Source organism: Azolla caroliniana, unplaced genomic scaffold (assembly GCF_043228905.1).
Source record: "Azolla caroliniana isolate FFs.n. ecotype wild unplaced genomic scaffold, voAzoCaro1.0.p SCAF_13, whole genome shotgun sequence".
NCBI lineage: Eukaryota > Viridiplantae > Streptophyta > Polypodiopsida > Salviniales > Salviniaceae > Azolla > Azolla caroliniana.
Genome location: NW_028230448.1, coordinates 12772630 through 12785886, shown reverse-complemented (window position 1 = coordinate 12785886; position 13257 = coordinate 12772630). Strand labels below are relative to the sequence as shown.

Below are 13257 nucleotides of genomic sequence, written 5' to 3'. Positions count from 1 at the left end.
CCATCCTTAGGCATACATTAGGATTGTTTATGAAACATGAGAAGATATGGGCTTACCTAACAATATCTTGTATGCTTATAAAATACAATGCACAATCTTATGCATTCAACATATATTCATTGCAATTATGTTTTGACATTTACATGCAACCAATATTCATTTTCATTTTAACACGTGGTAATGTTATCGGAGATTTGTTACCATTAGGCACATGCAAACCTCTTGTACGTGCAAAAACCAAACACAAACACACAAGAGAAGGTGTGAGGGAGAACAACAATGTAGTGGATGCCACAGGGAAGGGACACAATGCTTGCAGTTGTAGGCTCTAATTCAATGATTATTTTGCTTCTTTAATCTCCTTATTGAATTATGAGCGGTATTTATGGTTTGTGTATTGGAAACTTGGCAATTAAAATTGAGTTTAGATTGGATTACGTTTGGTTTATAGGATATTTTTGTAAATAAGTTTTGATATTGTGTTCCTATGTTTATTTTATAAAGCATTTCTTTGGGTGCTAGGGGCATTTTGGTGATTTCAAAACGTGGATAGATACTTTCAAAAATAGGTGCTCATATAAAAAAACAAAGTCTTGCAATTTTTTTATTATCAAAAATTTCAGCAATGCCCTTATGCTAAATATTCCGTAACAAAGATATATCCTCTAGAAAATGCATAAAAACTTTGATATAATGATAAAGATAAAAAAGAAACATGGCCTTGCCATTAAAAAAATTTGTCTTTTTCGACATAGTTTAGCTTGAATTAATGGTTGCCAAAATTTCTAGCACTTTTGTCAAAAAACATTGGCATTACTTGTACTGTACATTACATGCCAACTCTTGATCTTTCTATCATTTTGTTAGACAGAGGGAAAATGTAAATTCAAAGGCTCTAGAAATGTACGAGAGTGGGTGGGCTTGATATGATAATGTGAGATCACAAAGTGGGTAATGGTGGTTGATAATTGGTGGGGGTTGATAATTGGTGGGGGTTTTCGTCATAAAGAAAGGTTCAACAATCCAAGAAATAGTCACCATCATCCTCATTTCAAGATGGGGAACTCCTCCCAAACGTAGTACGATAGAAGCTGAGGGACATCGAACTATTCAAACAAAGCCCTACAAAAAAGTGAATGTGAAAGTGGGAAAACAAGGAGAGGTCAGAATTCTTTCATCAATGTGGGGGCTTCTACATAGATGAGAGAGAAGGGAAGACCAAAGTTGAATTTCACAGAGGCACTCATTTTAGCTATCATCCATGAGGGCGTTCAATTTACGCCCCTTATGGTTGTATGGTCATAAATGATCTCCCCAATTATGTTTTCAAAATACCTACTAACTAATCATTGTTGATTTCATTCATCTCATGGACTTGTCGTAAATAAGAGCATAGTAGAACAGAAGCTTTTGAGCAAGTTGCACATGCTAAAGTCAATCATTCGCCTCCGAAACATGCGGGTCATACTCAATATCCCCCCCCCCTCCCACCCTCCCCCTTCCTCTTCACCATCGTGTTTCGCCTCTCTTCAAGAAAACCTCTCTAGCAAGCAAGTATGATCTGTGATATGGGCCACGCCAGAAGTGGATATATGATGGAAGGCCCCCTTGCATTATCGATCCAGCAAAAAAATGTATGACAATGACTTAACTAACGAGCTCTATTATAATACGTGTCATGAACGTCGTCAGGAGGCTACTCTTAAAAAGTCCAAGCTTCCTAGGATATTGACTACGAGGGGGGGGGGGGGTTGAATCGTCGGCATTGAGACAATGGGAATTATGATCGGCCGATGAGTAAGAGAGAGAGAGAGAGAGAGAGAGAGAGAGAGAGAGAGAGAGAGAGAACTTAATCAATTACACGCATTGTTACATTATACATACATACATATACATTTTTGAATCTATGTGCCCATTTGCTAGTGAGTTTATTACCTTATTGTCAAACAACCTAAATTACATGATACATACACATTACATTACATACATCAATCATACATACATATATGTACACACACACACACACACACACACACTTTAATTATATATACATACATACATATACAAAGTACATACACACACAATTTTAATTATGTATATACATACATGCATGCATAGATAGATAGGTGCATACATACATATACATATTGATATACCTATACAGTACATACATACATACATACATACATACATACATACTGATACATATATGATATGTATAGGTTATACCTATACAGTACATACATAATGATACATATGTATATGATATACATTACATAGCATGCATACATACATACAGTACTGATATGTGTACATATGTATGATGAGGTGGGAGGGGGGATGCAGACCATAAGTATACATACCATGTCTGCTTCATCGTCTTACTCCCATTCTCAGGAAGATCATCAGGGATCCGGCCCATCTCATCATGCATCGCCATCGCCATCGCCATCGCTCAACCCTAATCTCTTCTACAGCGCCGCACAGAATAATTCGCGACCTCAGGCTCAGGCTCAGGCTCAGCGGCGCCCAGCCATGCCTGCCACACCCGCCTTCACCGACCTCGACTCCTTCCTCAGCGAGGTTAGCCGGATCGCTCAGCGTGTGGGGCGGAATAGAAACCTGACGCCCGATAACTCTACCACTGTTTGGCTCCATGGAAGCATGTGTAAGGAGATCGTGTCTGCCTACAGCCTTATCCGACCCAGGCTCTCCATTCTAATCGCACGCTGCGAGCATGAATTCCTGATTGACCCCTCCCTGCTCTTCTCCGCCCTGCAACCTTCCCTCAATAACCTTGTGGCTGTAATGATGGAGGGGGAACGCTTCGTGGAGTGGTGCAAATGCGAGAAAAGCAAGAACTGGGATCACGAGATTGTGTGGATGCAGAAAGCTCTGTGTGCCGGGCTTTCCACCGAAGCAGCCGACACCCATCTGCACAACTTCTTGCTGGCTATGTGTACCCTCGGCAGTGCGGTCAACGGGGTGCTTTCTACTTCCGTATCGGAGGCAGCCCAATTATTCGTTAGGCAGCAGATTCAACAAGATCTCCTCAACCAATTCTGGAACCAGACAGATGAGGATGGCTCAGTACACTTGGTGCTGAAGGGAGATGGCCTCGACCGTGCACGAAATGAAGACATAAACAAAATGGGCGCGGATCTGCTACGAATCACCTCCAATACAGCATCCCGAGGTGACGATTTCAAGCCAGAGCTAGCCATACTTCTTCAAGAAAAGCTTTCAGATCATGAATCATTTCAGAGAATGGTAGATCGATTCACTTCGGGGAGACAGACAGTGGAGGCGGCAACCGATGCCCAACGCGAAGATCCAGACGGCACCACTCCAGCAATGATGAGTGGAATTTCATATCCTGTTCTCACCGATGGATTCTTTGCAGATCTCCGAGAGGTTGAGATTCTGGAGAGGATTCATCCTTTGCCTAACTCTGATATAAACATCGGACAGATTGTGGAGGTGTATAAAGTTCAATGGAGGCCTGCGGGTCCTGATAAAATGTTTGCCCTCAAGCGCTTCTGGGGAGGTGCACAGCATTGTTTTGAACTCGAAGCACCTATCCACCTTCGTCTGCAATATCACCCAAACATCGTCCAATGCTTGTGCGCTTTCAGAGATGAAGACAAGAAATCGAGTTGCCTTCTCCTGGAGCTTATGGACAAGAATCTAGCTCAACACATAGAAGCTCGTGGCTCGACCAACCTGACACTTGCGGAGAAAATACATATCATGCTCGAGATTGCCAAAGGCATGGAGTTCCTCCACTCCAAAGGAATCATCCACCGCGATCTCAAGCCAGAGAATGTGCTAATCAATGATTCTCCAACAGCCCCAAGTACTAGTTTGTATGAATTGCAGATCAAGATCGCAGACTTTAGCATCGCCAAACCCATCCAAAATCCTGCTGTATCGGATATGACCTTCACGAAACAAGTGGGAACCTCCATCTACAGGGCTCCAGAAGTGATGACGGACGAAGAGAAGATCTATGGCACATCAGTTGACGTCTTTAGCTTTGCTATGGTGTGCTTCAAGCTCCTATCAGGGTCAGAGCCATTTGAGGGGAATTTCCAGAGGGTGACCTTGATCCGCAAAGGGAAGAGGCCAGATCTCTCGGTGGAATTGGGTGACAGGTGCCCACAATATCTGCAGAGGTGCATAGAGGCATGGTGGGATCCAGTGGCGGAGAAGAGGCCAACCTTCAAAGAGATATGTAGGGTGTTGAGGCACCTACATGCCGTGGTGGTGCAATGCAGTGGCCCGGGATTAGTTTTGGCCGAGAGACGGACAGTAGAGCTACCGGCCTTCCTGACCGAGTGGGTGGATATGGAGGTATGGTTGCATGTGCAAGCTAAAGCGAGGAGCGAGATGCAGAGATTCCGTGAAGATGAAAGGTCGAGAGCCAACTCCTATTTGTGTACCCATACCTCAGTGAATGAGATCCCCTACGAGATGCTTGTCATGACCTATCTAGAGAAAGCGCTCCATCGACACATTCACGAGAGAAGCACCACCCGTGCCCGTGCCCGTGCCCATGGCGCTGTAGTCAATCCTCCCAATAGAAATAATAATAAAAAGAAATCTGGAGTTTTGGGTTGCTTCAAGTCCTTTTTTGGGTTTTGTATGTCAGAAGCCCCTATCCCCAAAGTACAGCTAAGTTAATTTAAGTAACATTGTATAATCTCACATGAATTCAAACACATCCATATACAGACCAACTTTACTCTCATGACCATTCAAATTATTTCTTGATGTATATGGCTTTCATCACCGTCAGTGGTTGATTTTGTCTGTGAGGAGGAAGGAATCTAACATAATTTTGTAGCATCCAAATTACAGGCTATGGGTTAACTTGTCATATATTGTCATAGATGTGCGCTATTGTTAATTATTACTCTATCCTTCTGTTTCTGTCGTGCAATACTACACCGTGTGATTTATGTCCAGGCATTATTTATTATGCTAATGAAGGAAAATTCTTGGTCACTGGAGCTATCAAGGTAAGGATACATAACGCATTTCTCAGATCAGCCATATTTCAGACATCACATGCACATAAAAGTAGATTCCAAAATGGAGAAAAAAATGCTCATATGATTGCGATACAATTGCACAAGGATCAACCAATTGGTCAAACCAATTGGACATGCCTTAACAACAAACAATGGGAGTTTGGTGTCATTGACCTTGTGTATTTGTCAATTTTGATGCCTTAGATTTGATAGGAAATCTTGAAGTTGGAGAATCTAAAACACATATATACAGTACTAGAGGTTTAGAACACTGTTAGTGCAATGGCATTGCAGTAAAACAACTAACTGAAACGAGGGTTTCGGCCAAATAATATAACAAATACAACAAAGCTGATGTTCATTAAGACACAGATGAAAACTTTGAGAAGCAAATGTCTAATTTTTCCTTTCAAATTGTAATGCACTCCTAATGTCTACATCTCGAGACTACTACTTTACCAACAACTTCATAGTACATTCTTCATCCATTATCCTCCCACATCACATTTACTCTTCAATCATTTGAGATCCTGAATATTCCAGTGATTCCATCTATTCGTGACGACCAATGGTGTTGGCAACATAGTCCATATTGGACATTGGTGTCGGTAGCACCATCATTATCGATAGGTTTTGGGGGTTCAATGGATTTTGGACATTAAGAAATGGGACATAGCAATGAGAAAAAAATCTAGTGAGGAGCCTTATAAGGGGAGAGCTCATTTCTACAAGCATTAAAAGGCACATGGTTTTTCCCTTCTCAGTTTGCACGGGTGAGCACTTGTAAATGTGCATTTTGTGTGTGTTAATATGTGGTATGTGGGGTGAAATGTGTCTGAGCACCTCTATTGTAAATGAGGAGTATTTGTAATAGATTTGAGGTTTGTATTTTTGATGCTGTGTGTGTGTGTGTGTGGTTTAGTGTACATTCAATGCGTATGGAAAGTGCAATGTGATGGTAAAGTGTTGATGAGATCAATGTGATTACACTTTCACAGTAGAACTTCTAAATCCAAGCTACACAAATGGTTTGTTCAGTCATCAGATTTGGATGTATCATTTCTTAGCGAGTCTGGATCTCTACTATTATTTCTTTCATTACTCCACATGGATCAAAGATATCAATGTATCAAAAAAATATGTCGTTTGAGGCAAATAGACATTCCTTAATTTGTTAGGATTTTGCTTCGATAATTATGTGTCAGGATCCATTTAATAGCATTGGGACAGAGGAATACAAGGAAAATGTGTTGGTCAAATCAGAAACTTCGCATTCCAAGGGATGGATGCATACTGAGTATTAGAAGAAGCAACATGTCTTCTAGGATAAAGTCAGAACAAGAACCCATGACAGAACGCTCTTGCTACTCATTGATAGGCCGACATAATCTACACTAACAAACCCACTCTAACCATTACTAGAATCAACAACAACAAGGCCTGTCAAGCACTAAAGTGTGTAGCAACATGAAGAGCTCTCAGTCATTACCAATTCAGTTAACGCTGTCATTGTGCATCGCAGTGTCTTTTTATCCGCTGTAGATGCTTCCGAACAACACCTATGATGCTTGCCCAAAGAGAGAAGTCAACCTTGTCAAGCTTCCCAAAGGCAAACTTGAAAACAACCTCTCCCACATGTTGTCTTTAGCATCATTCGCACTAACAATTAAGGTATGCGGAGCTATGATCTTTTTGTGTTTTTGTTTTTGTTTTTATTTTAGATGATCATCTTAGCTGTGGGTGATGTTTGGATTTGTCTGATGTTGCATTTATGTGAAATAGTGAGCTTTAGATGTCTGGTATGCCATATCTATGTGAAATGATGACATTTGGATGTTTCTCATGTTTTATCTTTGAGAAATCATAAGCTTCGGTGTGTCTATGATGCCATATTATGTATTTGAGATGGTAAACCTTGGATGTTTGTAATGGCATACCTATGTGAAATGGTGAGGTTTGGATGTTTATGAAGCCATATCTATTTAAATTTGGGATTTTTGGATGTATTTGATGTCACATCTGTGTGAACTGGTGAGTTTTGGACATAGATAAGCCATAGAGAAGAAGATTTGGGATTTAACTTATGTTTTTGTGATCTGTGATTCTGTAACAATATTATGTATGTGATGCTGTATCATCTGCAAAAGAGGATACCAGGTTCATTCTTCTGGAGTTTTTGATTGTAGATAAGTCTTAGCTTTTGGTTTTTAGGAAAACTTTTATCTATGTTTTGGATTAATATGTTATGATGCGATACTATACTCAACTTTAAAGTTCTTTTAAAAATCTCCTTTTTGTTACTAAAAGCATCCAATTTATTATCTCTATGGTTCACGATGTCTTTGAGAATTAACACTGCTCTAAGATTCAGATCATTTTGTACTAATATAGGGTTCTAAACACATTGTATGTTCAGAAATTGCTAGCTTTAACATTCAATACCGAGTTAAGATTCAGAGCATGCTGGAAGGATGTCCATTCAGGAGATCATAATACACTAGTTGAAGCCACATACCAATTAAGAAGACCCTGACACAAATCATCATTATTTCTCTTCATTATGATCTAGATCATAATCCTCCAACACAGTAAGTTATTGATGCATGCATTCATTACTACTTATCAAGTTTCCCTGTTTATTAGTCACGATTAACCATGTACAATTCATTGGTTGATTTTGGATACACTAATGAACCATCTAACGACTAATAAAATTTAGACACAAACCTAAGGGCCTTAATTTTTATATTTTGGTGTTCCATGGAGTTTTGAAGCAGGTTGGGCGTTGATCAATATAATTGTCTGTACAAAGGACAATGATTGGATTAGCATATGCCAAGTAAGACGATGAATTTATGACCTGGATCATGAAATTCGTCTCGATTAAACCTTTTTAACAGTAATTTGACTCCTTCCATTTATACACGAAGTAGAAAGTTGAGGAAAATTTCTTATTTGTCATACTTTGTTCCTTCCATTGTAGACTTTGGACCTACCCCTTTTATGGAGCAATATCTGAGATTTACCTGGTTAAGCATCACATCCACTGAGAATCATTGTATCTTGAATACGGGTAAGAGTAGGAAAATCGTTAATGAAAACAGATTTCTTTAACCAGTTTAAGAAAATACGATATCGAGGCTGATCAAGCCATATCATTAATTGACTTATTATTCAATTCTTAAACTCATTTCCTTGAAGAAGAAATGTATTATTGAACAACCTCCAAGCTTCTTGTGAAGCAGTGTATCTTGAGTACGTGTAAAAGTGGGAAACTTTTAATGAAAACCAATTTCTTTGAAGAAAAACTGTATTATTGTGCAACCTCCAAGCTCTAGGCGCAATATCCTTGGGGCAACTTAGACACAGCGATCGAAAACTGTAGATATGTCATACTTCTTCATTTTTGGTTAAACTCAACCATAATTAAAGAATGAAATAAAGTGTTCCAACCGGAGATTTCAAGCAATGATGTTACAATGTGTATATTGTATACATATACATAGTTTTCGTATGAATTTGTTCTAGTAATTGATGTCTCATCTGCAGGAATTTGCTCTAGTTATTGATTCAGCTTATTATCAAGGTGTCCTCGTAATCGACTTCTTACCCGTTGGAGAGCTCAAGCATATGATTTTGACTATGTCTACACACCGAAGACGAATCAACAAATGATGCGACCCAAAACCCTGGATTCAGCAGTAATAACTCTAGTAACATGCCCCTCATTCGTCAAATTCAGTGTCTCTCTCCCCATAACTCTGACAGCACCTCCTCTCATGTCCTCCATGTTTGTTTCCGGGGTCTTCACTCCACGAGTTATGGTTATCTCAGCTCCAATTGGGTACCTAGAAGAATGACAATGCCATCCCCCGCATATAATATACAGAGTCTTCAAGTAAGTGATGCGGTTTGTTTGTCCGCACGCATAATCGTCAGAGAGCTCTCCAACCACAAATGGATTCTTTTGACTATATAGCCTGTGCGGCACTTGGAATGGGGGTTTTCGATGTGCAGAACTGGAAACAAGACAGGAAGCAACCCAGAAGCCCGGATTTATTATGTTCAGTGGCATCAGTGGGGATCTCTGGCTGGTTGCTGCCCAAGTGTCCACGTCCACTGAGAAGGCCCTCGATGAAATTCATGAGGTGCATCTCATAAGGGATCTCAATCACTGAGCTGTGGGTACTCCACCCCTTTGCCTTCTTGAACATCTCCAATTTCCTCATCTCTAGCATTAACTTCTCCTGCACCCATCTCCATGTATTTTCATCCACTGGCTCACTCAGGAAGGGCGGTAACGGCTCTGATCTCGATCGCACCACCACTGAATATAGGTGCCTCAGCACTCTACATATGTCTTTGAAACTCGGCCTTGCCGTGGGATTTGGATTCAACCACGACTCTATGCATCTCTGCAGGTACAATGGGCATTTCCCCCTCAACTCATTCAATGGGCGTGAGCTCCGCCTCCTGTTCTGAATCCTCTCCAGTGTGATTTTCCCCTCCTCGAATGCATCCGACCCGATCAAGAACATCATGAAACACACCGCACCGAAGCTGTACACATCCACTTCTTTACTGTACTTAAGCCGTTCTCGGTCTTTCATGACCTCCGGTGCTCGGTAGAATGCAGTGCCCACCTTATTTGTTCCTGTTTCGAGAGAGCCCGGATATATGGGGTTCTTGATGGTCTTCGCAAAGTTGAAATCTGCAACCTTGACCTGGATTGACTCACACAATTCTGGTCGCTGCACTGGTGGGGGGCCTGATGTGTTGGCAGACTGCGCAGCCATGACCCGGCTGTCAGTGATAAGCACATTCTCTGGCTTGAGATCGCGGTAGATGATTTCTTTGGTGTGGAGGTACTGCATGCCTTTGGCGATCTGAAGCATGACATGGATTTGCTCTGCCAAGCTCATCCTGTTGGGGCCTCGAGCATTTATGTAGCGAGTAAGGTTCATGTCCATGTGCTCCATGAGAATGTACCCAGATTCCCTGTCATCAACGAAGGCACACAGGCATTGGACGATGTTAGGATGATGTAGACGGAGATGGATGAGTGCTTCCGATGCAAATCCGTATTTCTCCACCAGGCTCAGACGTTTCTGGGCAAAGATTTTATCAGAACCTGCAGGGCTCCACCGAACTTTATGCACAGCCACATAATCGTTAAGATACAGTGCTTCCAAAATCTCTGGCAGTTTTCGAAAACATTCTGCAGATGAACCATCTGTGTAAATTATACCTGGCACATCTGAGCGAGTTACACCTGGCATTTCTGGCGTGCTGAAAGGGGAGCTTCCCTCTGGACCTTCATGATGTTTAAGCTTTTGTAGCAAAAGGTTAGCCAGATCCCACTTGATATGATCTCCATCGCTAGGTGAGGCCTGAGATTGAGAACCAATCCTGCTGATTATCCTCTCCAGATAATTCTCGATTTCTCGAAGATCATCATTCCGTGCTTTTTCGAGTTCCACTGCATCGATGAGGATGTAGGCAGGATATGTGGCTGAATCTCCATTCTTCCAAAATGCATCTGGATCTTGAAGGGCATCATGGTGGGCATCTTGACCTGCAGAAGCGAGGCTACGGATCGAATCGCCGAGGGTGCACATGGCTAACAAGAAGTTATGCATGTGGATGTCGATCGGTTCCGAGGAGAGCCCACCATAGAGAGCTTTCTGCATCCACTGCAGCTCTTGGTCATGGTGGAGGAGGCCATGGCCCTCGCATTTGCACCAGTCTACGAATCGCACCCCGGCCATCATCACCGCCACGAGGTTGTCGGCCGCAGGTTTCAAGGCGGCGGAAAACATGTCGTCGGTGATCATCATCGAGGGCGGCTTGAGGCATTTGGAGAGGTGGTTGTGGACGCGGCCGTAGGCGGACACGATGAGGCCGCACATGCTGCCATGGAGCCAAAGGATGTTGAGGTTGTTCTTATACAGATTTTTCTCCCTTCCCACTCGCACCGCAATGCTGCGAACCTCGCCAAGGAACGCGTCCATCGGATGGCCGGAGATGGAGATGGAGATGGAGATGGAATGCTGCAGCCCAGGGCATGGAGGAGGAATAGAAGAAGTTGAATTCAGTGTTGGGAGTGGTGGTGGTGGTGGTAACACATAGTTGGGTATGTGGATCTGATCATCTTGAGGATGGAAGAAGAAGAAGATGAAGATGAAGATGAAGAAGGAGGAGGAGGTTCAAGTTTGTGTAATCCTCATTAGAGAGAGACTTGGGGGGTGGGTCAAACACGAGACCAAGGGGAGAATGTCTTCTTTACAGCTTTAGAAAACTTTTATAAAATTTGAACAACTGTTCCATTTTTTTTTACCTATAACATGTCTCAAACCTTAATTTTTTAACAGCCCAACTAAAGCTATCTTTACCATCCATACCCTCTCTTTGCCATTGCATTGTTTTGAAAGGAAGACATTCTTCCCTTCCCCTGTCTATTGTGCTTTTCTATCTCTCTCACGTGACATGTGCTTTCCTTTAATATTCATTCATTCACAGAGAAACCGACATAGCTTGAAAGAAACGAAAGACAAATATATTATACACACCATCGCCATTGGCAATCCTCATGACCAACGTCGCATTAGGAAGTGATTCTGTAACTGTATCTTCCATGTCAATAAGATTTTGTTTTTTTATCATTCAAGAGAAATAAGCCTCCGATCTTATCAACGGATCTTTTTTAGAATATTCCAAACTTGCCAGATCCTAGCCAATAATCAATGCGTGAAGTAAGTGCTCCTCGTGCTCCCCCTCCTAATCGATCAATGCATCATCTCGACGGTGTGGATGCGAGGGAGAAGTGTGATCATTGACCAACATCCTCGACGGCTACACAAATGCCAATGCTATAAACAAATGTGAGACATGAAGTGTATGCTAAGTAGTGAAATATTCTCCCCAACTTAATGAAGGCACACTTTTGGGTTCACCATGTTAGATGTTAGCGAATAAGACATAGTTCATCAAGTTAAGAGAGGGAGGAGAAGAAGAATGAGGGTTGGTTCGGAGCTAGATGTTGGTGGGCATGGGAAAATGTATTGATGAATATAAAAGGTATCAACCTTTATGCCCCTTTCTTTCTTAGTTTTTGACGGTTTTCTCTCCCCTTAGCCCTTTTTACCCGGAGATAGAGCCGGTGGCCGAACAGGCCAAAGCAGAAGGGAGTGGTTCCAGAAGCAAACCACCACCTAGGTTTATCAGCCAAGCTCCACCCAGAAGAGTCAAAGTAGGAGAAGGCAACTCAACCAGACAACGCCCAAGAAGCCCAAGAAGCCGTTTCGGGATTGGCAAACCGAGGGCTAGAATTGTTGGCCGAGCGTAAATCGACAAGCTAGAGCAAGTGGAGAGCCTCACAACAATTTTGGAGGAGGAATAAGTGTATCATAGCATTTTCGATTCTTTCATATTCTTGATTTCGATTGTTTTGGTTGGTTTTGGGTTCAATGTGCAAGGCACTGTCCCACAGGCATGCCAGTTGTTATCCATGGGACAAAAGGCACGAGATGTGGAAAGAATCTTAAAGAATGAGTATGAAAAGAAACGAGTCGGTAAAGTGTGAAAAGAGGAAAAGAGTCGAGCACTATCAGCCGAAGGGGAAGGTAACTGAAATACATGCATCCGTGAATAAAGGTTGAGGATCATGAAAGAGTAATGGAAGCGCAACAAGAGGAAAGCAGGCAATATAAAGCAGGAAGTAGCAAAAGCAAGGAAGGAGAGATATCCCTAATTGGAGACAGAGTGCCTAAGTTTTAGATCTATAGTGAGAGGCACCAACTTTACTTGTAATACCAATGTATCATCTATTCAGTAATCAATTTCATAGACGGTTGGTTCCATCTATGTGCCAGTTTCATCTAAGTTTTATTGTGATTGTGTTATCCGTTTTATAAGCTATGGGTACGAATCGGTTGTAGCTGATTCTCGGTGTGTCCAACACAGGGAGGTGTAAAGTACGCCCCCTACTCGACCCTACCCTAGTCTCTTACACGACCACGATTCCTTCACCCGATTACTCAAGAAGAGTCATCGAAGGTGTTTCTCTAAGAGGGGAACAACAAAAATAAGGAATTAGATAAGAAAATAAGGAGGTAGTGAGAGAAATCAAGGTGTTGATCCACCTGACCACCCCCAAGCAAAGGAATTGATACAAACCTAAGCCATGAACGGTGTCCCATACCATTGTGACTCATTAGTGACTTCG

General features: G+C 42.0%; 2 protein-coding genes across 2 annotated transcripts; one reads left to right on the top strand and one right to left on the bottom strand.

The window, feature by feature from the left end:
- Positions 1-2337: 2337 nt before the first annotated feature.
- Positions 2338-4848, top strand: LOC147856158 (uncharacterized). Its single transcript, XM_087329469.1, has one exon. It carries the CDS (start codon positions 2341-2343, stop codon positions 4681-4683), a length of 2343 nt encoding a protein of 780 aa, XP_087185595.1. The 5' UTR covers positions 2338-2340; the 3' UTR covers positions 4684-4848.
- Positions 4849-8186: 3338 nt separating this feature from the next.
- On the bottom strand, positions 8187-11223 carry LOC147856157 (uncharacterized). The gene has a single exon (XM_087329504.1). It carries the CDS (start codon positions 11042-11044, stop codon positions 9005-9007), a length of 2040 nt encoding a protein of 679 aa, XP_087185630.1. The 5' UTR covers positions 11045-11223; the 3' UTR covers positions 8187-9004.
- Positions 11224-13257: the final 2034 nt, after the last annotated feature.